This window comes from Marmota flaviventris, chromosome 8 (genome assembly GCF_047511675.1).
Source record: "Marmota flaviventris isolate mMarFla1 chromosome 8, mMarFla1.hap1, whole genome shotgun sequence".
NCBI lineage: Eukaryota > Metazoa > Chordata > Mammalia > Rodentia > Sciuridae > Marmota > Marmota flaviventris.
Genome location: NC_092505.1, coordinates 5328717 through 5351265, shown reverse-complemented (window position 1 = coordinate 5351265; position 22549 = coordinate 5328717). Strand labels below are relative to the sequence as shown.

Here is a 22549-nt window from a genome sequence, read left to right as displayed (position 1 = left end):
CACGTAAAAATAAATAAACAAAATAAAGGTATTTGTACAACTACAACTAAAAAATAAAGATTAAAAAAAAAATAGGTTGGGGCTGGGGATGTGGCTCAAGCGGTAGCGCGCTCACCTGGCATGCATGCGGCCCGGGTTCGATCCTCAGCACCACATACAAACAAAGATGTTATGTCTGCCGAAAAACTAAAAAATAAATATTAAAAAAAAAAAAGATGCTTCTTTAAAAAAAAAAAAATAGGTTGTGGCAGAGGACGTACCTCTGTGTGCCAGGCCCTGACCCTGAGCCACACGCACGGTCCCGGATCTGAACACAGCCTGTGTGCTGCCGTGGCCCTAGCAGGCCCCAAGGCCAGCCCTCAGAATGTGGGTCAGAAGAGAGGAGAAACGGAAGAAAAAAGAAGCCGGCTGTTAGCGCAAAAAGACCAGGACGAGCGCAAACCACAAATCAGCTCAGCGCTTTATTCAGGAATGAAGTTTTACCCAGGAGCAGGGATGCAGGGGCCAAACGAGCCAAGGTGGGACCCACTTTCCTGATGAAAAATGAGCCCTCGAATAAAGAAAGGGCCTGGGCTCATCTAGGTTTCTCTGAGAGGTGGTCTAGAGCATTTCGACTTTCTTTGGGCACCCCGGAATTTGGAGTCTGTTCTATCAGTGAAGGAGTCAGTTTTAGTGCTTAAGAATTTGGGGTTTGTTTTACAGGGTGAAATGGGAGGCAGTCTAGGGTCAGTGGTCAGTTTCTGGAATTTGTTGTACTGGAGGGAGGGCCTGGGGTCAGTGGTTGGTATCTGGCAAGGGTTTGTTTACAGAAGGGTTGATGCTTCGGCCTCTTCCCAGAGACGGCCTTTCCAGGTTTGCTGGACACCACTTCCTCGGGTTTGTTTTATCACCGGAAAGAATGTACCATGCCGGGTTTCTGTTCATGACTAAAAGGCTCAGGAGTTACTCCAGTTGAACTGGGCTGACTGGGCTGTGCAAAATAACCACACAAGAGACACAAATACCTTTTTCTTTGGGGTCGCTGTGTCGGCTCCTCTGACCTTAAGGGTCCGCAGGAAGAGAGAGAGAAGGAGAGCACGCCCCGACCCCTTTAATCGAGGAGAAGCTATTCAAATGAGGCAAGGGGTCAGGTTCAGGGGGCTGAGTCTATCTTCATGATGTCCACTGTCAGCAGGTTGACTGACACCTGGGTAGGCCACACCCCAGGGCACAGTAAGAGAAGGGGACACACACAAGGCACTTCCATGGAAGATTCTGTCCTAAACAGGGCAAGGGGTTATTTTACAAAGGAACAGGTGAGCATAGCTTCACCCATGGGGCCGTAGCAAGACACACCCATGCACAAGACACTGACCCTCGCACCCAAGAAGGGTGGGGAAAGCTCTGCCACATTTCTGTGACTAAGTGCCTCAGCACCCAGCCAGGAAGTGTGACTCAGTCACGTGCAAGGTTGGTCTCCCACAGTACTGGGAAAGGATCAGTGCTCTCAATGTATGGCTTTCCTGCTCACTCCCCTTTCCCTGGGTCTCACTACTTTTGGGGTTTGTCATTTTCCATATCTAATAATGACCACCAGGTTTGGTGGCCGAGAGCTGCACCTGCTGCTTTGTACCTACGCAGGACGGCTGTTCTTTCCAACGATGGCCCGGTGCGCACCTGCCGTGTGCTCTGCTATTCCTGATTCCTGCTCAGGACAAGCAGGAGATGATCCTGTGGCTGAAGTTGGGCTTCCACACTGCAGGAACTCACAGTTCCAGAGATTTCTGTGTTTGTTTGGTCCAGGATCAAGGCAGAGTCTCCAGGGCTGAGTGTTACTCCTGGGACCCTTATAGACACCCTTGCCCCTGCCCAGTGACAGCTCCAAAATCCTGATCATGCACCAGCCACGTCCTTTGAGGCCACTCTGTGTGGATATCACCAGTGTCTGTCAAGGGCTGATTCTATGTGGACACGCACATGTAGACCTGTGAAAATCCAAGCACAGAACATGTTGGCTTGGGCTGTGTGGCTGGTATTGAAGAAAGGAGGGAGATCCGGTGGATGGAGAGATTAGACCTGGACATCGGGGCCTGCGTGTGGGAATGGATGTTTGCAGGATCAGGGGTTCTCTAAAATGTTTTTTAAGTGAATTATTCAGGAATGAGTTGAGAAGGACAGTTTGGACCATGTGTGTTGTAGTGGACGTTGGCATGTTACAGGAGGCAGAGGAAGCCAAGGTTCTTAAAGATGAAATGAGGAGGCTGCGTGAGTTGTTGAGACCATTATCCTTGGCTGCCAGGATCAGTAACAAGGGTGGCATCCGCCAGGGGGAAGGCTGAAGAGACAGTTGCTGGGCCCACATCCTCGCAGGAGCACTGTGAAGGCCACTGTGGGTTTCAGAGTCCCTCACGAGAGCTTTTCACAGTCAGGTGCCTGAGAGCCCTTTCTGTATGGTCTCCTGACTCAGGGTTGGCATCAGTGGCTCCATTTTGATTCTGAAAACTTTCACAAGAGTTTATCTGACAAGTATCAGGAATCGCAGAATCACCCTGCTCTTTTGGTGAGAGTCCTTTGACAGCACAGCTGTGGGAGACCAACCTTACATGTGACTGGGTCACACTCCCTGGCTGGGTGCTGAGGCGCTCAGTCACAGAAATGTGGTTGGTGTCTCATGCATGGGTGTGTCTTGCTACAGCCCCATGGGTGAAGCTATGCTCACCTGTTCCTTTGTAATATAACCCCTTGCCCTGATAGAATCTTCCATGAAAGTGCCTTGTGTGTGTCCCCTTCTCTTACTGTGCCCTTGGGTGTGGCCTACCCAGGCGTCAGTCAACCTGCTGACAGTGGACATCATGAAGATAGACTCAGCCCCCTGAAACCTGACCCCTTGCCTCATTTGAATAGCTTCTCCTCAATAAAAGGGGTCAGCGCGTGCTCTTGCTCTCTGTCTTCCTGCGGACCCTTAAGATCAGAGGAGCCGTCACAGCGACCCCAAAGAAAAAAGTATTTGTGTCTCTTGTGTGGTTATTTTGCACAGCCCAGTCAGCCCAGTTTAACTAGAGTGACCCCTGAGCCTTTAGTCATGAACAGAAACCCGGCACACAACAAAGAGGGAGGGGACAGGGGAAGACAGGCTCTGAGGCTGATGACAAGATCCATGTGCCTGAAGAGGTCAGGAAACAAGGAGAGAAACCACGGAGGGGAGGGACCAGCCTCTGCCCACCTGAGACCTGATATCCAGGACGCTGCTAATCTAGGAGGAGCCAGACTCCAGTGAGCTGAACTGCAGTGGGCACCCCTATGGATATCCCCCAGGGGTGCAGAGGAGCCCTCCAGAGATGGGCCAGCAGCTTCAGGGGCAGCAGGGCTAGGTGGGCCGGAGATTTCTAGAACAGGAGAGAGGAGTATGCTGGCTGATGAGGCACAGGATCCACCGGAGAGAAACCGAATTAAGGCTCTTACTCAGCAATCTAAAGAGCTCCTAAATCAAGAAGCAGATGAGCTATTCGGTTTGTAAATAACACTTAAAATTTTGTAAGTAATAACTATAAGGTCCTTGCTTAGCATCTGCATGGACATCTTAAGTGACAACTGCCATTTTAAGGAAAAGTTTCCTTTCCCGACCAAGGGCCTTTCTGAGAAAGGCTCACCACTCCCTCACACCAACCCAACCCTTATCCACTGGCTCTAGGACCATCCCAGCTCCGATCCCTGAACCTCCCCATAAAGTCCCAGAACTCAATCCTGTTTTGCTCTCTCTCCTATATATATAGAGAGAGGTGGCCTTTATTTGTCAGCTCTGACAAATAAACTCTCATGTGTGTCTCTGCCTGGCCTCCGTCTTTAACTTCTCACTCACCATCTCTCACTCCTCGCTTTCCCTTCAATAACCACTTCATCTCTTGAAAGTCCAAATATTTCCTTGAACTTGAGACAATACTCGTATCCCCTCCACTGCTTTTCTCTGACAGTCTTTAGAGCTCACAGCAACTTGAAGCATTCAAATATAAATGGGTGTATTTCTTTTTAAATAAATCCACTTTGAGCTATTCTGGCATCCATCCTGCATCGAATTGGTCTTGTGATATATCCACAAAAATGTATGAACAATCTCACATTTTAATATTGAGAGATTGGACAGGATTACTGACCCACGTGTCACACTCCAGCACTCCTGCATTGGGGAACATGCCCTGGAATTCCTGAGTACTCTGGAGCCACAGGCAGCCATCTGGCAGCCAGGAGCTACCGGGAAACAGATTGCTTGTCATTAATATCCCTGCCCCACCTTTCACCCCGTGGAGACACTTGTAAAGCCAGACCCATCTACAGGCACTTTGAGACTAGCCCTAGGGGAGACGTGGAGGTGCACCATACCCTGCTGGTCCACCGGCCCACAGGCCAGAATCCTGGGCCTTGATTCTCACAACAGGGTGAGCAGGGGTATCCACTCACTATGGGGCCTCTACCCAGGCCCAGTGTCTCCAGAGGTTGGAGGCATTCTGGGACCAAAGAGAGGAACTCAGCCTCTCCTGGGGTGAGCCCAGAAGCCAGGCCTGCCTAAGGGCAGGGTTTTCTTAGCTGGGTGGGCTGCTGGCCCTGGGTTACCAGCCAGGCCTGGCAGGTGACGGGGCTGGATTCTAACCATCGTGGCATGTGCACATCACGGGCCCTAGAACCACCGCCCTGGCTCTCCGCCACTCCTGGGTGACCCTGTGCGAAGACGGCTCTCAAGTGCCACCTTGCCATCTAAGGCAGTCGCACGGCCAGGCCTCCAACTCGCAGTCTTCCTCTTAAGGAAACATCTGCCCAGATCCTCCTCTGCCACTCTTCTGAGCCTCACCCAGGCCCTCAAACCTCCCTCCCAGGATGGCCTGAAGGTGGAACCTTGCAGCTTGCTCTGCCAGGTCTCTTGCCCACAGCTGTGGAGTCCACACAGCAGGAAACAGGCTCTGGACAGATGCCAAACCTGCTGGTGTTTGAGTTGGCCTGGCCCAAGTGGCCCTCAGTGCCGCGCCCCCTCGCTGTGACCCCAGATGCCGAGATGCAGTGCAGAGACCTACCGAAGCAGCTGAACTGGGTTTGGGGCCACCTTCTTCCTTGGGAGGCTGCACCAGTCTCCAGAGGCCCCAGGGTTTCCTACCTTTCTGGGTGATTCCAGTTTTGAGGGCCTCAGAACCTTGGCACCGCTGGGATGCCCAAGCCGACTCTGTATGCACAAAAGGTCCTCCAAGCCAGCTTCTGGGGTGCTGCTTCAAGGTCAGCGCAGCCTGAGGCAAGGTCAATCCACCAGCAAGGCCCGCCAGCTCACAGGCAGAGCAGAGGTGGCACGGAGTCCACGTTCACTTCTCAACGGCAGCCGAACACCGTTGTCCGTCTGTGAGCCTCAGTGTCCTCGCGGGGAAAACTGGCCTTGTTTGTGAACCTGTTTTAACAATGACACTGAAGGACGGCAGACGCTGCCCCACATCCACCTTGCCTGACTATGTGGAGCTAAAGGTCTTTTCACAAGCAGCAGGAGCCAAGAAGACACTGACAGACACCTCCTCCCCACCCCATGCACCCACCACCTCCACCTCAGGAAAGGGGCCTCCTGTGCAGGGAGGAGACGGGGGCGGGGGCACCAAGGTGGAGAGGCTTCTGCACAGATTTTGTTAAAATAACTCACAACTTCCTCTAGTCCCACGGCGTCAGTCAGGTATTAGTCAACTTTTCGTCACGGTGACAAACTCCTGAGAAGAAGAACCTAGAGGAGCAAAGGTTTATTTGGGCTCATGGTCTTAGAGGTCCCAGGCCGCCACAGGCTGGCTCCATTACCTTGGGCCTCAGTGAGGCCTAGCTTCGTGGTGGAAGGGCGTGTGGAGAGCTGCCCAGCTCATGGTGGCCGGGAAGAGACTCCCTCCCGGGGCACATCCCAGTGGCCTACTCCGCTCAGCCAGGTCCTGCTACCCAGCCTCCACCACTCCTAGGAGCCCATTCAGCCCTCAGGGGACTAATCCACTGTGAGGCCTGAGCCCTGCGATCCGATAGCTCCCAAAGCCCTTCCTCTGGACACGGCTGCATGGGGACCAGCCTTCCACACATGAGTCTCTGGGGGACATTCTAGATGTAAACCATACAGTCATTTTTCTACTTCTGCAAATAATACCTGAGATCAATCAACTTGAAAGCAGGGAGGTGTATTGTGGAGGCTCCAGCCACGGCCAGCACCCCTTGCTCTTGGGCCTGAAGTGGCACAGTGGGCCCTGGGGGAAGCACACGGTGGAAAAGGTCCTTCCCCTCATGGCCACTGAGAAGTCAAGGGAGGGAGGAAGCGGCCAGGGTCCCAATATCCTCTTCCAGGACACGTCACCCGTGACCTAGTTTCCTTCCCGGGAAGTTTCAGTCACCTCCCAGTAGCAGCACAGGCTGGGGACAAACCTTCAACTCACGGGCCCTTGGGGGACACTCCTCCAAACCATAACACTGCCCAACTATCTTTTCGTTCCTCTTCCACAACCGCCTCTCTCTGGTCAGCCTGGGATATGAGCGCTGGGGTCTTGCCACCTCTCTGGGTCTCACTCTCCCACGGGGAAATGCCCAGGCACATGTAAAACTCTCTGCTTTCTTCCTGGGGATCCTTCTTAGGCCATTTTCATTTCCAGGCCCAGCCAAGGTCCCCAAGAGGACAGAGCTAAGTTTTGCTTCCCCTATATGTCAAGGCGACAAATCAAGCTCTGGACACCGCGTCTGGCACTCTGCAGGGTTGACAGAAAGGGTCTCCTTCTCTGGTGCACCGCAGTGGCCTCTTCAGAATGGGTACAGGTGAAAGGAGCCAACATGGACAGGGCCATGAAGACGAAGGAGGGAGGAGGAGGTTTTATTCATATCATTTGTCCCTTTTCCAAAAGAGCCAGAGAGGCACTCCTGGGTTCTGAAGTTTCATTCCGTACTAGTAACTACACTGGTCGGCTTTATTAAAGACCTCTTCCTTCCCCTCTCTCCTAATCTGTTGGAGAGAACCCAGGGGCAACCAGGTCCAATCTGCAGGTAACTCCAGCCTGCTTCTGTGAGATGTGTCAACAAGACTCCAACGATCCCGCTCGCCCCCCTGAAGTATCACCAAAAATAAAATATAATTTTCAGAGAAAATGCTGAGATGAGCCTTCTATTTGTGGTTGTAAAGGAGTTTATTTAAGCAGTTTCAGAGAATTCTTGAGTGAAATAGGTCACCAGATAGGGATGGTGACATCTTTCATATCTAGAAGCATTTGTGGTAACCGTTTTTAACGTGATGGACATGGACCTCAGACTGCAGAACCCGGAGGTTTTCTAAAGCTGGGTTACTAAAGGAGAAGCTACTCCGAACAGGTGAGATGGCATGGAAATGGGCTCCTTCTCTCATCAGGGGCCCCTGACCCAGTCTAATCTGAGCTTTTCGTGAAGCCTTGATCTATTCAGAGAATCCCAATTAGGAGTCCCTCCCTCGTCCCTGTAAAACTGGAATTCTGGGGAGTTACCAAGGCACTCCAACACGTTCTCCTTTCATCTTTCTCTACATCCTTCTTCTTGAACGCAATTGGGAAATGAGTCTCCTTAGCATGAAAAAGACATCAAAACTTAAAATCTCCACTTGTTTTGTGCTGTTATAACAGAATACCTGAGACTGGGTGAATCATAACAAAGAGAAATTCACTGGTTCACGGTTTTGGAGCCTGGGAAGTTCAAGGTCAAGACACCAGCAGGTTTGGCATCTGGTGAAAGCTGTCTCCACTTCCAAGATGGCGCCTCAAACACAGCAACCTCCAGAGAGGAGGAACACTGCTCCTCACGTGGCAGAAGAGGGGACCAAATCCACATTAACTCCACCTAAAGGGTACATACAGCTCTCATGGCTTAATCACCTCTAAAAGAACCTACCTCCTTTTTTGCACCCTTTTATTGGTGCATGATAACCCTATATAATAACGGCATTCACTGTTGTTACGTATTCCTACGAACACACAATGTAAGTAACAATACAATTTGGGCAATATCATCACCCAGCATTTCCCTTTTCCCTCCCCTCCTCCCTCCCTCTGGTCTCCTTTCCATTTTCATGAAATCCTCCTCTCCACCTTTCCCCCTTTTTTTGTCTGTCTGTTTGTTTATTTGATGTGGTGCTGAGAATCGAACCCAGTGCCTCACACATGCCAGGCAAGCGCTCTCCCCTGAGCCCAGCCCCAGCCCTTCTCTTCCCTGTTCCTCTCCAGCTTCCACGTGAGAGAAAGCATATGACCCTTGGCTTTCTGTGTTTGGTGTATTTTGCTTAATCATAATGCTCTCAAGTTCCATCCATCTTCCTGCAAATGACATAGTTTCATTCTTCTCTATGACTAAACCAAACTCCACTGTTTATATAGACCACATTTCTTCATTCACTCACCCACTGATGGACGCCTAGGCTAGTGTCACAGTGTGGCTATTCTGAATTGTGCCGTTGCAAACATGGGTCATGAACTGCTATAGCATGATGTCTCTAATTATTGAGAATAAATACTGAGGAGTGCTGATACTGGGTCCTGTGGTGGTTCCATGCCTAATCTTTTAAGGAGCCTCATACTGATTTCCACAGGGGTTATACTAATTTACAATCCCACCAACAGTGTAATATTTTTCCTTTTTTTTCACCCTACATCCTCTCCAGTATTTATTATTGGGTGTATTCTTTTTTTATTTTTTGTTTTACTTAGTTGTATACATGACAGTAGAATGAATTTATGCATTTTACTATATCATACATAGATAGGATACAATTGCTCATTTTTCTGAGTGTACATGTTGCAGAATCATAATTGGTCATGCAATCACATATATACATAAAGTAATAAAGTGTGTTTCATTCTACTATCTTTCCTATCCCCACATCCCCTCCCCTCCCCTCTCTTTACTTCTCTCTACTGAATCTAAGGTAACGCTATTCTTCTCTAGTGCCCTTATTGTGAATTAGAATCCACATATTAGAGGAAAACATTCGGTCTTTGGTTTGGGGGGATTGACTTATTTCACTTAGCATGATATTCTCCAACTCCATCCATTTACTGGCAAATGCCATAATTTCTCTCTTCTTTAAACCTGAATAAATATTCCATTGAGTATAACTATAACTATATATATATATAGTTATATATATAGTTATATATCACATTCCATCTTTATCTATTCATCTATTGAGGGATACCTAGGTTGGTTCCATAGTCTAGTTTTTGTGAATTCAGCTGCTTTAAACATTGATGTGGCTACGTCACTATAGTATGCTGATTTTAAGTTCTTTGGGTATAAACCAAGGAATGGGATAGCTGGGTCAAATGGTGATTCCATTCCAAGTTTTCTGAGGAATCTCCATACTGTTTTCCATAGTGATTGCACCAATCTGCAGTCCCACCAGCAACATATGAGTGTACCCTTTCCCCCACATCCTCACCAACATTTATTGTTACCTGTATTCTTGATGATTGCCATTCTGACAGGAGATGAAATCTTAGAGTGGTTTCGATTTGCATCTCTCTAATTGTTAGAGATGTTGAACACTTTTTTCATGAATTTGTTGATCAATTGTATTTCTTCTTCTGTGAAGTGACTGTTGAGTTCCTTAGCCCATTTACTAATTAGGTTATTTTGTTTTATTGTGTGTATTTTTTTAAGGATTTAGAGAAATCTTTTTATTAAAAAAAAATATTATTTTTTTAGGTGTAGATGGACACAACACAATGCCTTTATTTTTATGTGGTGCTGAGGATCGAACCCGGGTCCCAGAGCCTATGCTAGGTAAGTGCTCCACCACTGAGCCACAGTCCCAGCCCTTATTGTGTGTTTTCTTGATGGTTTCCCTTACGATTGGTATGAGATGAAATCTCAGTGTAGTTTTGATCTCAATTTCTCTGTCAAAGATGTTGAACATTTTTTCACGTAATCATTGGCCATTCGTATTTCTTGAGAAGCATCTCTTTTGTTCATTTATCCATTTATTTTTTTTTAAAGAGAGAGAGAGAATTTTTTAATATCTATTTTTTAGTTTTCGGCGGACACAACATCTTTGTTTGTATGTGGTGCTGAGGATCGAACCCAGGCCGCACGCATGCCAGGTGAACGCGCTACCGCTTGAGCCACATCCCCAGCCCCCCATTTATTATTTGGTGGCTTTTGGGGGGGGTAATTTTTAAAATTCTTCCTATATTCTGGATATTAATGCTCTGTCAGAAGAGGAGCTGACAAAGAGTTTTCTCCCTTTCTAGAGGTTCCCTCTTCACATTCTTAACTATTTCCTTTGCTTTGCAGAAGCTTTCTAATTCCCGTTTATTAATTCTTGGTATTCTTTCCTGAGCTTTAGGAGTCCTGTTGAGGAAGTTATCCCCTGCACCTCTGTGTTGCCCTATTAACCCTGTGTTTCCTTCTAAGGGTTGCAATCTCTCTCACTTCCCAGGTTTTTGAGTCATTTGTGAAGGATGAGCAGGATCTACTCTCATTCTCACGTAGAAGAATGAGAATAGATAAGAGTTCTACATAAGTGTTCCCAGAACCACTTGTCTGAAGGCCGTTCGTCAAGGACCAGATGACTGTGTCTTGTGGGTTCCTCTCTGAGTCTTCTGTTCTGCTCTTAATACCATCACAATGGCAGTTAAATCCCACATGAGTTTTGGGAAGGACAAACACTCAAACCACATCCCCATTTGAGTTCTTTTGGTTACTTTTCTTCAGAAAGGACCAGCATTCAAATTAGTAATCCACTGGCATAAATATAATTACAAGTTCTATGTTTCCACATAATCACTGACCTGATGCTCTTAATCTCAGCACAGGTAGGCAACATGCCATCCAACCAACCAGCAACGCGTGCCAGCTGGGATGATCAGTGCTGGGCCTCATTTTCCTGGTGTATGAGCATCGTTAAACCCAGATAGGCCATCGCTTCTGCTCATGCACTTCCTTCTTCTGGTGCCCAGGAAACCATGCACCCATGCTTTACACTCCCCGCCCCTCCACCACGGGTGCTTGCCGGGACTCAGACAGCATCCCCCTTCAGTCCTCCTTGCTTTCCATCTGTACTCAGTGCCTGGTGAGCTCACCCAAGCCCAACGGCACTAAATACAGTCTCTCTGCAAACGACTCCCACCTTTACCTCCCAGAGGCCAGGCTGTATCTGACTGCCTACTCAGTAACTCTGCTTGAATGTGTAGTTGACATCTCAGAATTGACATGGCCTTGGTTTCTCTCTGCCTTCGGCATCCCCTTTCTCAGCACATATAACTCTAGTTGCTCAGACCACAGATCTGAGATTCATCCCGGGCTCCTCTCCTCCATCAGAGCTGTAAGCAAATCCTATTGGTCAGATTTATTTCAGTGGCAATAAAGTGGCGCAGATGCAGTGAATGTTATTGGGAGATGATTCTTCCTAGGCCTCCCACATTTTTGTACTTCTTGAGAGCAGAGATTGTCTTTTCAAGGTTGTTCGTATATTCGAAAGCCTTGGAAGATAATCTACCACGTTTTTGTTTTGACACCAGGGATTGATCCCAGGGGTGCTTGACCACTGAGCCACATCCCCAGCCCTTTTTTTTTTTTTTTAATTTTTTGAGACAGGGGCTCACTAAATTGTTCAGTGCTTCGCTAAATTGCCAAGGCTGGTCTCAAATTTGTGATCTTCCCTCAGCCTCCTGAGTCACAGGGAGTACAGGTTGCATCACCTGGCTTACCTGTCAGTTTTTGAATCAATAAAACCCCAGACCCTTCAGTTCTTGACAATATGCTCCTGGAGCCTGGGGTGGGCTACGGTTAGAGACATATGAAAACCACGGTGTTAAGGGTACTTTCACGCTCTTTTCTGTGGATTAGAAAAACTACCCAGCTGTTAACAAAGGCCATTTCTTTGGAAGTGGGTAAGATATGATAAAACTGGACAAAGGCAAGAAGAGCCAGCCAGAGATAAAATACTGTGCCTAGTCAATCAAGGACTATTTCTTACTCCCAGAAGGGGCTAGCAACGTATGCTCAATGCAATTGCAGAATTGTGACAGCCCAGGGGTAGCTGTCCATCCTAGTCTCCTTCCCATCAGTGTGTACTCCAGTGTGACCTGCCCCAATCTCACAATGCCATACCAGGTATGTAGACAATAGGAAACTGGTCTTTTTCCTTTGTAGGTTTCTGTATCAACAGAAGCTGCATCTGAGCCTGATGCAGATGACCAGACCCTGGGCTGCAAGCCTCATGACCGGATGATACCTGGGCCACCCGACCAGCACATTTTGCATGTGGGGGTGACAGAGGTAGCAGAAAGCTACCATTAAAACCTTTTAGTGGCACTGAACTACCATGTTTCCCATACCACACCTTTCATGGCACCTTCCCCCGCTGCCTCTGGAGGGGACCATGTGACCTACTTTGCCTGTGGGGACTGCAGCAAGCAATGCAGATGCTTGAAAACAGCCCTTGCATGCTGCCTGGAGCCTGGGGCAGCCCCTGTAAGAGTCTCCTGGGATTTTGGAGCGAGGGCCTGCCATCATCCATGGATTACTCTCCTTTTCAAGGAAAGCTCTTGCCCTGCAAGTGGGCCATCATGAAAACTGAATTCATGACCACGGGCCACTGTGGCTCAGTGCTAGTCTCTGCTGCTGGTAGACCGAGCGCTTGGAGACAGCCGTAATCAGGACATCCTTGGTGACTGAAGTCCATGTGGCCTTGTGCATGCAGAGCCCCATCCCTGCTACCCTGGCCTGTGTTCACAACAGAAGTGGCTAGGGAGAGAAGCTGGTTGACACCACAGCTTAGCTTGTGGTCTTGTGAAGCAGTGTAGCTGCTTCAGGTTCACAAATAAATTCACATGCCTAATGTACCACGAAATGTGTTAGAGCCAGTGATGTTCAAAAGACCAAGCCTGCAAAGAGCCCTGGGAAAGTCTGGGTGAAGAAGCAATCTGTCAAGCAATATTGAAGAAAGCACACATGAATCTGTTTCCTTTTGAATAAATGTGACTTCATTACCTTATCACCAATTGCGATCCACAAAACAAAACAAAAACAAAAAACCTAGATCTCATAAAATATCCAGAAAGTTTCCATATGTTAAGAATCACCAGGGGCTGGGGCTCAGCGGTAGTGCACTTGCCTGGCATGTGTGAGGCACTGGGTTCGAATTCTCAGCACCACATTTAAATAAATAAAATAAAGGTCTATTAATAACTAATATATACTTTAAAAAAAAAAAAAAAGAAGAAGAAGAATCACCAGCAGGCACTGTGGCACACTCCTATAATCCCAGCAGCTCAGGAGGCTGAGGCAGAAGGATGGCAAGTTTGAGGCCAGCCCCAGCAACTAAGTGAGGCCCTAAGCAACTTAGTGAGACCTGTCTTAAATATTTTTTTAATTTTAAAAAGGGCGGGTATGTAACTCAGTGGTAAAGATCCTCTGGGTTCAATCCCCAGTACCCGCCTCCCCAGCAAATCGTCACCAGCGATTCATCAACTTTCAGATTTTTTGTACCTAACTACATGCTCATATTAATAGAACCTGCTTTCTGCAGCTTTTCAAAACTCTGCCATTAAAGTTTCAAGTAAAACAATACTCCCACCTAGTGGATAAAGAAGAATGTCTATTTATTTTAGTTTTGAACAGTATCACCATAAAGAAGAAATTAAAACTACAATTAACTTTTTTTAAAGTTTATTCTGTTTTAACACCCTCAAAATACAGCACCCCCAGAGCAGCCCTCAAAGCAGTGCTCGCTGCTCCCCTGGAAGGAATGGATGCTTCTGGACCCTGGGGTGGGCTATAGATAGAGACAACGTGGGAGACATCACAGAACGATCTTTGGGATCACGTATAAATGTTACTCTGAATCTCATTTGTTGTCATCAATTTCTTCAGTATCTCTGTGCCCTGTGGAATGTTCTGGAAGAAGAGAAAAAGATGTCAAGACAGCTTTTCAGTGAGAGGCAACATGCACACCCAGCCTGACGCTCTCGAGAAGTCGTGAGAAGGTGCTGTGCAGCAGAAGCAGTGCCTTCCAGCACCTCTCCCCCAGGGACAGTGCTCGAGAAGGCGAAAGCCTAGAGAGTCCTTCCCTGGCCCAGGCCTCGAAGCATACCGGGCCTCTTCACCCCACCACTCTCCCTGTCCACCACAGCCCTCTGGCACCCAACCTGTCCTCTTCCCACACCCCACTGCTCCCCACTAAGGCCCATCCAGCTTTCATAGCCAACTGTGGGGCCACTTCCTCCGTGAGAGGCTTTCCCAGTACTCCTGACCAGCACCCCTCGCGGCCGGGAGCTGCCTCAGCTCTAAAGCCCTACAGTGGTGCCAGAGAGTGGGGGCTGTAGCTAACCCGTTAACAACTGTTGAACAAACCCCACTGGGAGTGGACAGCAGAAACCATGCACTAACTCAGGCGACCTCATGGGTCGTTGGTAGGAGTACTCTTCACAGCGACCACCTGACCTTCCCCAGACTGGTATCTTCAAAGGAAGACAGGAAATGTTAAAAAGGTCTTTAAATTTCCCCTTCAAATTGTACTCCTCAATCCTATTTGACAGATGACTTACGCTGCTCAGAACAAATCCGCACATTTATGTTAAGCTCCTGTATGGGGAGCAGAGTCCCTAGCAGGGAACAAAACAGCCCCAGAGAACTGCTCTCTAAACAAGTGGGCAGAGCCGGTCACAAACCACAGCAGCCAGCACGAGGACCGGCACGCCCTTGGAAAGACACGAAACCCAGAAGAATTCAACTTGTCTGAAAACTTAACCCTGACTCCACTAACTGGGAAGATGTGCTTGAAGTAGACCAAGTCAGGGCTCTGCAGCTTGACTCTCCACCAATCAACAGGGGGTCATTGAGGGCTTCCTTCTACAGGCCAGGTATGTGGCAACCCAGGGACGCCAAAATGGAAAAACGTGCTCCCGTACCACAAGCTGCTGAGGAGGACACTAACTTAGGAGAGCTGAGACGGCCACTCCAGCATAACCTGCCGTGAGTGGAGCCCTGATGGCTACTCAGAACAAAACAGGCCACCAACGATGCTGGGACAACCCCTCTCCCTTGAAGTACTTCTTAAACCAGACACTGTGGCTCTCCATAAATCCCTGAAGAGAACGCTGGGGAGGCCCAAAGCTGCCTGAAATGCTAGACAAATGTTGCTGTGTACGTGTTCTGATATGTATTTTTCCAGTAAATGAGCCCACAGACCTAAGGGGGGGGACAAAGGTTCATTAATAATTCTAACATCTTCACATATCCCATCCCCTCAAAATCAGGTGAATACTATTGATACTATACTTAAAATTACAACCTTCCAAATGAGTTACAGAGACTTCTCCAGCCCCAGAGACACGTAGGATGTAAGGGCAACGCACTGGTCTATATATAAGAGCAAAATGCTCTTCAAGTTATAGAAGTAAATCCAGAAGAGAAGGTGGCCAGAGCGGGAAGATAGGCTCTCTGAGTACTGCCCCGGGTCTGCACTGCCCCTACACTCAGCTAGTGTGTCAGCTGGTGGTCAGGTGAGTGACACTTACCTTAGCCAGGCCTTTCAAGCTTTTGGAAGAAAGTATGGGCTTGAAAGCTTCCACGGTAATGAGGTCTAATGTCATCACCTCAGTGTAACACAAATACAGAATGGCAGGGATTTTCCACACCTGACAGTAACTGAGGACTGTGAACAAAGGAAAACCACTTAAGTTTTCTAGTATATAGTTTTAAAATTAACCACCATTAAATAATAAAGGCTGCTTTAAAAAGTCTTTGAATCAAGACATTTACTGCTCTACTAAATCAATTCTAATGGATATTTTCTTTCAAAAATCAACTTATTTTCTTAATAATCTTTTGCTTTTGCAAATATTATCTTTATTTTGCATTTCCTAAACATACTGCTCAATTTTAAGTAGTTAAAAGGTTGAAATTTCAGTCACTATAATAAACAAAGCAAGTTACATGTAACAAACGAATACCATGATGCATACTACTACCAAGTTAGTCCTCTTCACTCTAATAAACTTAACAAGGGGGAAAAAATGTTTTTCCTTTATTCAATATACTTAACAAAGAACAATTAGTAACATACAATAAAAGATACACTACTGAAAAGTAAATGGCAATCTATTTCTTAAGACAGCAAAATATAATTACAGTGATAAAAATATTAAGCAACACACATTAAAGTAACTATCAAACTTCTCTTTCTATTTTGATAATTAAAATGTACTTTACCAAATTTTCATACAATTTACAACTAACATTGGCTTGCATTCTGAGTCGCCAAAGACTAAAAAGAAACTAAAGCTGAGGCAGAGCAATTAAGCCATCTGAGCTGCTCTCATAAGTGTGTCTAGAAAATTTTAAAACGCAAACCAAGTATACTAACAAGTACAGACACTGAGGATTAATAGCAATATATTGATTTTGATCATCAAAAAATTAACCTCATAAAGATTTCTAATAGTGAAAATAATAATTAGCAGTAAGATGAAATGTAAATATGGATTTTGGTATCACCTGCGGCAGGAAGATCATGGATGATGTTCGGCTGTTCTAGCAGTGAGCAACAGGCAGTGTCCTTGAAATTCTGTGTTTTTAGTGCTTTCAGGAAAGGAGAAGGAAGGCTGCCAGTAGATTCTGAGGTTTTATAGTCAGTAACATGTCGACATGTGAGAATAGTTACCTGCATGTTCCTCCTTGGACAAGAGCCAAAAACCTGACACAAAATTGATTTAAAATTAAACAAGGGTAACTGTGTGAGGGATTGGAAACACTGCTCCAGCTACTCTCCCAGCAGTGCGGGCGGCAGCTGCACATCTAGCAGGGGCGCACTGCGCCCTGGGTAACAGAACAGGCTTCCCTGCCCCAGCCTGGGTTTGCTCTGGGCACTCTGGTTGGCACTCCTCCTCATGGCACTTTCCTGTCCCTTAACTCAGGGCAGTATCACCTACTTAAGAGACCGATGCGTAGTAAACAACCATGAATGGACAATGCCGGAGCAGCTGCCACAGGACCACCACCTGAGCAAGCCGGTCCCAAGAGCATATCCCACAGCCAGCCCGTCCCTCACCTACTCCCAATAACACCTGGAAAATGGCTCTTACTAAATTCACTTTTCAGTTACTAGAATTGGGGAGAGTTTCAAGGGCTCTAGAACTCAAAGTCCTCTTCCATGATTTGAAGAGAAGATCTATTAGATCTACAAGAATCCTTCTACCTTCTAATAAAATCTATGGTGACACAAACAAAGCAAGCAACTATTTTTCAAAGAAAAGAGTAGTTTTTATGTTACCATACTTGTTTAAAAATATTCTGTGGGGCTGGGGATATAGCTCAGTTGGTAGAGTGCTTGCTTTGCATGCATAAGGCCCTGGGTTCAATCCCTAGTACCACAAAAAATAATATTAATAAAAATATCCTGTGAAAAAAACAGCTATTTCCATTAGTAATAAAAGCACTGAAGATTTTATATTAAGTGTCATAATTCATACAACTAATTTCATTATATCACAACTTTGTAAATAAATGCAAAAAAAAGTCAACACAATGTAAGTTTGTTTCAAGGTACATCCCGTTTAAGAAAAATAACATTATTCACAGGCCCAATTTATTTTCCTTCATAGAATACTTAAAAGTCTGAGCCTAAAATACTTATGAACTGTTTTATTATCAGGATGATTTGACCAAAATAACAAAGTGACCCAAAGAATACCCCTAAGGAAAAAAAATTTGTTTTAGAAATGCATAATTTTTATGTTTTTTCAAGTCTAGAATGTTCATCTGTCACCGTGTAAAAATTAAGTATTTTTGAAATAATAATCACCCTACATAATTAAAAAATATAAATAAAACACTAATTTCCTAATATTCTAAGCTCTGACCCTCTTACCCAGAAAGATACACATATGTACACTGAATATAAGATAGTTCACAGATCTTTTTAAACAACTTTTCTTCTAATAAAATGCATTTACTAACTTAAAGCAAAAGCTTCTCTAAGTAAGCCAGCTGGTTTAAAGTAGAAAATGAAATTCTTATTTCTATTTAATTTTAATACCAGTGTTAAATACACTGAGATTTAAGCTGAGATGTTGCTAAGAATTTCACATAAGGACTGAAGGGCCTACTTTATTTACAAATACAGGTGAAAAAAAGAAATGATGAATGATGAGGATGAAGACATCCCACTGACCCTCATCTGGTCAATACACCTGTACTGAAATATCACAGTGCAGCCCATTAATAAGTACTATTTTGTGTCTATTAAAAATAAAAATAAGCTGGGTATGGTGGTGCACCCCTACAACCCCAGTTACTCAACAATCTAAGGCTAGAGGATGGCAAGTTCAAGGCTAGCCTCGGCAACCTAGAGAAACCCCTGGCTCACTAGGGCTGGAGATGTAACTCAGTGATACAGAGCTCCTAGGTTCTTAAATTAAAAAAAAAAAAAAAAAGGAAACTAACTACACGTGATAATAAACATTTAAAAAAAAAAAAAAAACAAAGAGAGAGAGAGAGAGAGAGCTCCTAGGTTCAATTCTCAGTATCACACACATATACAACACACAAAATAAAGATACATGCTGTGTATGGCGACGTATGCCTGTAATCCCAGCAGCATAGAGACTGAGGCATGAGGATCAGGAATTCAAAGTTAGCCTCAGCAACTTAGCAAGGCCCTAAACAACTTAGCAATATTTTGTCTCTAAATGAAATATAAAAAAGGGGTGGGGAGAGGCTGGGGTTGTGGCTCAGTGGTAGAGTGCTTGCCTGGCATGTGTGAGGCACTGGGTTTGATTCTCAGCACATAAAAATAAATAAAGGTCTACCAACAACTAATAAAATATTTAAAAAGAAAGAAGTGGGGAGGCTGGGGATGTGGCTCAGTGGTAAAGCACCCTTGGGTTCAATCCCTGGTACATAAAATAAACAAACAGATAAAGATACATATATGAAAAATATATATACATTCATTGAGCATTCCTAAATCTAAAATCTGAAATGCTTCAAAATCCAAAAACTTTTGAGCACCTACATAAAATAAGAGGAAAATTCTACACCAAGAATTTGTTTCATACTGAAAGTTATAAAAAAACACTGTATAGTTATCTTCAGACTATGCATATAAGATGTATTTGAAACATTAATAAATATATGTTTAGACCTGAATCCCCTCCCTTCTGTCCCAAACATTTTAGATAAGGGGTATTCGGACTATAAAATGTAATTGCCAAAAATTATGGTTTCCTCTAAAATTTCTAGATGAGTTCAACTCTTCACTCAAAAACTATGTGCACAATTTTCCAGCAAAATGAAGACAAATTTATTCACATCTAATGCTTAGAAAAACAGATGTCATATTTGAGCCTGGAGAGAGTGTTTTTTATTTGAGAAAATACACACAAAATCCTTTCCTGCATAAGTTTAAATGAAAAGACATTGAACCTTAAAAAACAGCAACTTCTGTAGTCTAAAAATTCACAGGTCTCATTTCTCTCTTACCTTTTCCAGCCACTGATACTGCTGATCTTCAGCAACATAGCAACTACACTGACAGACAAAGACCTGAAAAACAAAATTCAAAGTTTTTTTTTCAAGATAAATACATTTTATACACACCCAAACTGCCACCATATACATATCATGTGAATACCAACGGAACACTGCTGTACTCTGGATGTGGAATGTCTGCGAAAGACCCATGTGTTTCCTAAAGTTTCTACATCTGCCAAAGTCTGCATCAGCTTGGCACTACTGGGAGGTGGTGGAAACCTGAAGAGAGGGGGGCCTAGTAGGAGGTCTTCAGGTCATGGGGGTAGCCTTGAAGGTGACACTTGGTCTTCCCCCTCTTCTCTTTTGCTTCCTGGTCATGAGGTAAGCAGCTTTGCTATGCGTGGTGCTCCTACCATGATGTACTGTCCCCCAGTCAGAGGTCTTAAAGGAATGTGTCTGTCTGATCATGTACTGGAACTCCAAAACCCCCGCTGATAGATCTCACATGTTTGTTACAGTGACAGAAAGATAACACAAACACTTATCTTCCTGACTCTACTACTGGCCCATTTACTTCTCTAAAATTTAATAAGAGTTAAGCCATTACTAATAACTGGTATCAGAATAAAGAATGCACTTAGAGAGCAGTTCAGTGACATGCCTGTTAGATTCTGGGGTACACTAACAGCAAAGACTCTGTGATGCTTAAATAACTAACTTTTAAACATACAAGTTAAGTCCCACATACCAAGGGATTTGATTTTAGGTGATAAAACACACAAAAAGACTCTGAAGGGGACAGGTGTGTGGTGTCCACTGTTCTACACCATTCATTCCAGAGTTTAGCACAACCAACTTCTTCCCAGACGCCTGAATTCATAACAAACGATGACAAAAATGCTGTAAGAGAACAATTCACACAAGTTAGTGCTTAGCCCTGCATGCTGTATTCTCTAAAAAGCTGAGATTACTCTAGAATTTCAGAGCTGAAAAAGTCCTCAAGACCATCTAATGCCACCACTCTGCAGGAGGCAGCCAGGGCTTCACGAAAGGCCACACTGAGTAAGACAAGACTACAGCCAGGAAGGGACAAGACAGGCTTACACACAGACTCCCAGGGTAACACTCCCCTAAAAATGTGAGACCAGAACTTCATATAATGAGTCAGAGTCACTTACTATGTACTTACTATGCTCTGAAAGTCCCAGGGATGCATTATATGGCAAGGGATCCTAATGGGGTTCCCAAATGCTCCCAATACCTGTAACTCCCCTAAAATTATAAAGGTCTTTGTGTACAGGTCTTGTACAGACACTGTTCTAGATGAACTTTACACTTTTCTACCTTTAACTCACCAAGTGAATCAACACAAAGACACTGGAACTTAATTGCTCAAAAGAGCTAGTGATCACTGTTATTTTTAGAGTTCTCATTATGTTTTCAAAAGCCTGTTAACTCAAAAACATTTAAGTAAACCTGGCTACAACACACCAGAAACAGTTCCTTGAGCTTTAAGTTCCTGAAGACACAAATATTTCCTTTAAATCTTATTTTTTATTTCCATTTTTAGAAGACAGTACACATGAACAGGTGATGTATTTATCCCCTCTCAGAAACAAAGTTACTCTACCAAGACTTTTCTCTTTTAAGTAACTAACCTTTGAAGTCTTTTAGAATGGAAAGAAGTAACTTTGTATTTTTTCTTTCAACAAAACCTCTAGTCTTCTGCATTTTTCACTTACCTACTGCATTATTTCCTATAGCAATTATAAACTTGGAACAAGGATATTTTTCTAGCAGAGAAACTTCCAGGGATGTTTTTGTCTGTCTTCGAAGAAGCCGCACCTCCCTAACACAAGAAACAAGATGAAACCAAAACAGCTTAAACACAGTCAGTATTCTACTTTGAAAAAACAACATTATATGTATGATTGAAGTGCCTTTACTAACCGGTAAAATTGACACTTGCAATCTATAAAGAATATAATTAGAATCCTAAAGAAAGAGCAGATTCAGGCACTGATAATCAACAAGACAAAACTACTGCAAGCAAGCTTCATGTCCATCTGACCCCCTGATCAATCTTGGCATCCCTAAAAGTGAAAAAACTGGGCAGTATGCAACAAGAAACAGAAAGTACCACCGCACCACTTCAAAGCACTCTCGCTAAAGAATGTGAATCTATCTGATCCAAGTTCCAAAATGAACATTCTTTTGCAGGAGATGCAGGTGATGAGCACACGTGTGAAATGCCTCCAGGAGGAGCAACCAGACAAATCCAGAGCTCTCCACAGGAGTAAAAGGGAAGGTGGACCGCTCCAAACGAAATGAGCCCTCTAAGTGTAAGGCGTGGACCTGGTCAGGAGACCGATGTACCCAAACCCACCGGAAAATCTCAGTCTGACCGAACTAGGTATATGAGACGATATGGAACACCACTACTAACTGCAGACTATAAGAGACCTAAGTCTCTATTTTGAGACGCATTCTGCAGGGTGCAGGCCGTACCCGGGCCGTGCTCCCGCCGGGGGCGGCAGGAGGGGAAGTCTCTGTGGGCGCTGAGCTGACCTGAGTGCGGGCCTCCGGGGTCCTTCGCGTTCTCCCATCTCCATGTGGGGAATAATGGTTGAAAAGAGAGCGCACCTGCCACCCACGCAAGGCCGGCTGGAGCGTGGGAGGAGGAAAAGCCCCCGGGGCGCTCGCAGGCTCAGCGGGCCGGGCAGCGGGCCGGGCAGCGGGCCGGGCAGCCGGCCGCGCCTCGCCGGCCCCTCGCGGCGCTGGCCACCGCGCTCCCCACCCCCGCGCCGCCCGCGCCGCCGCCTCACCTCTTCCGCGCCAGCTGCCGCCGGACCTCCCGGTCCTCGGGGTTCTCCCTCCGTCCCGCCTCCTCCTCCTCCTCCTCCTCCTCCGTCCCGGCTCGGCACGGCGCCTTCACCACCTCTCCAAAGAAAGTGGCTGCCATGGCCTCCAAGGAACCGACCGTCCGCACAACCGCGGCGCCGAGGGACGGCGCACGCGCACCTCCGCGCGACCACGCCCCCCGCACTGCTCTACGCGTGGGCACACCCCTAGCGCGGCGGCCCCCCTCCCC

The 22549-nt window shown here is 45.9% G+C and overlaps 1 protein-coding gene across 2 annotated transcripts; it reads right to left on the bottom strand.

Moving 5' to 3' along the window:
* Window positions 1–13636: 13636 nt before the first annotated feature.
* Psmg1 (proteasome assembly chaperone 1) lies at window positions 13637–22440 on the bottom strand. Of its 2 annotated transcripts, XM_027929271.2 has the most exons (7): window positions 22284–22440; window positions 21201–21307; window positions 20207–20358; window positions 19468–19530; window positions 16483–16681; window positions 15504–15640; window positions 13637–13881 (listed from the first exon to the last, which is right to left on the bottom strand). In XM_027929271.2, exons 1-7 carry the CDS (start codon window positions 22418–22420, stop codon window positions 13807–13809), a joined length of 870 nt encoding a protein of 289 aa, XP_027785072.2. In that variant the 5' UTR covers window positions 22421–22440; the 3' UTR covers window positions 13637–13806. The 2 variants fall into 2 exon arrangements, with proteins under 2 accessions (XP_027785072.2, XP_071471129.1); XM_071615028.1 differs by lacking the exon at window positions 21201–21307 and having other exon boundaries at window positions 22284–22347.
* Between the last annotated feature and the right edge of the window lie 109 nt (window positions 22441–22549).

Bases quoted from the DNA above. Each gene is read 5' to 3' on its own strand.
- Psmg1 (XM_027929271.2), bottom strand. From the start codon at position 22,420: ATGGCAGCCACTTTCTTTGGAGAGGTGGTGAAGGCGCCGTGCCGAGCC. The intron at 20,359-21,200 runs GTAAGTGAAAAA...GTTCTCTTACAG, and splicing joins TATAGGAAATAATGCAGTAG to CATTTTTGTCATCGTTTGTT. The intron at 16,682-19,467 runs GTAAGAGAGAAA...ATTTTGTGTCAG, and splicing joins AGTATCAGTGGCTGGAAAAG to GTTTTTGGCTCTTGTCCAAG.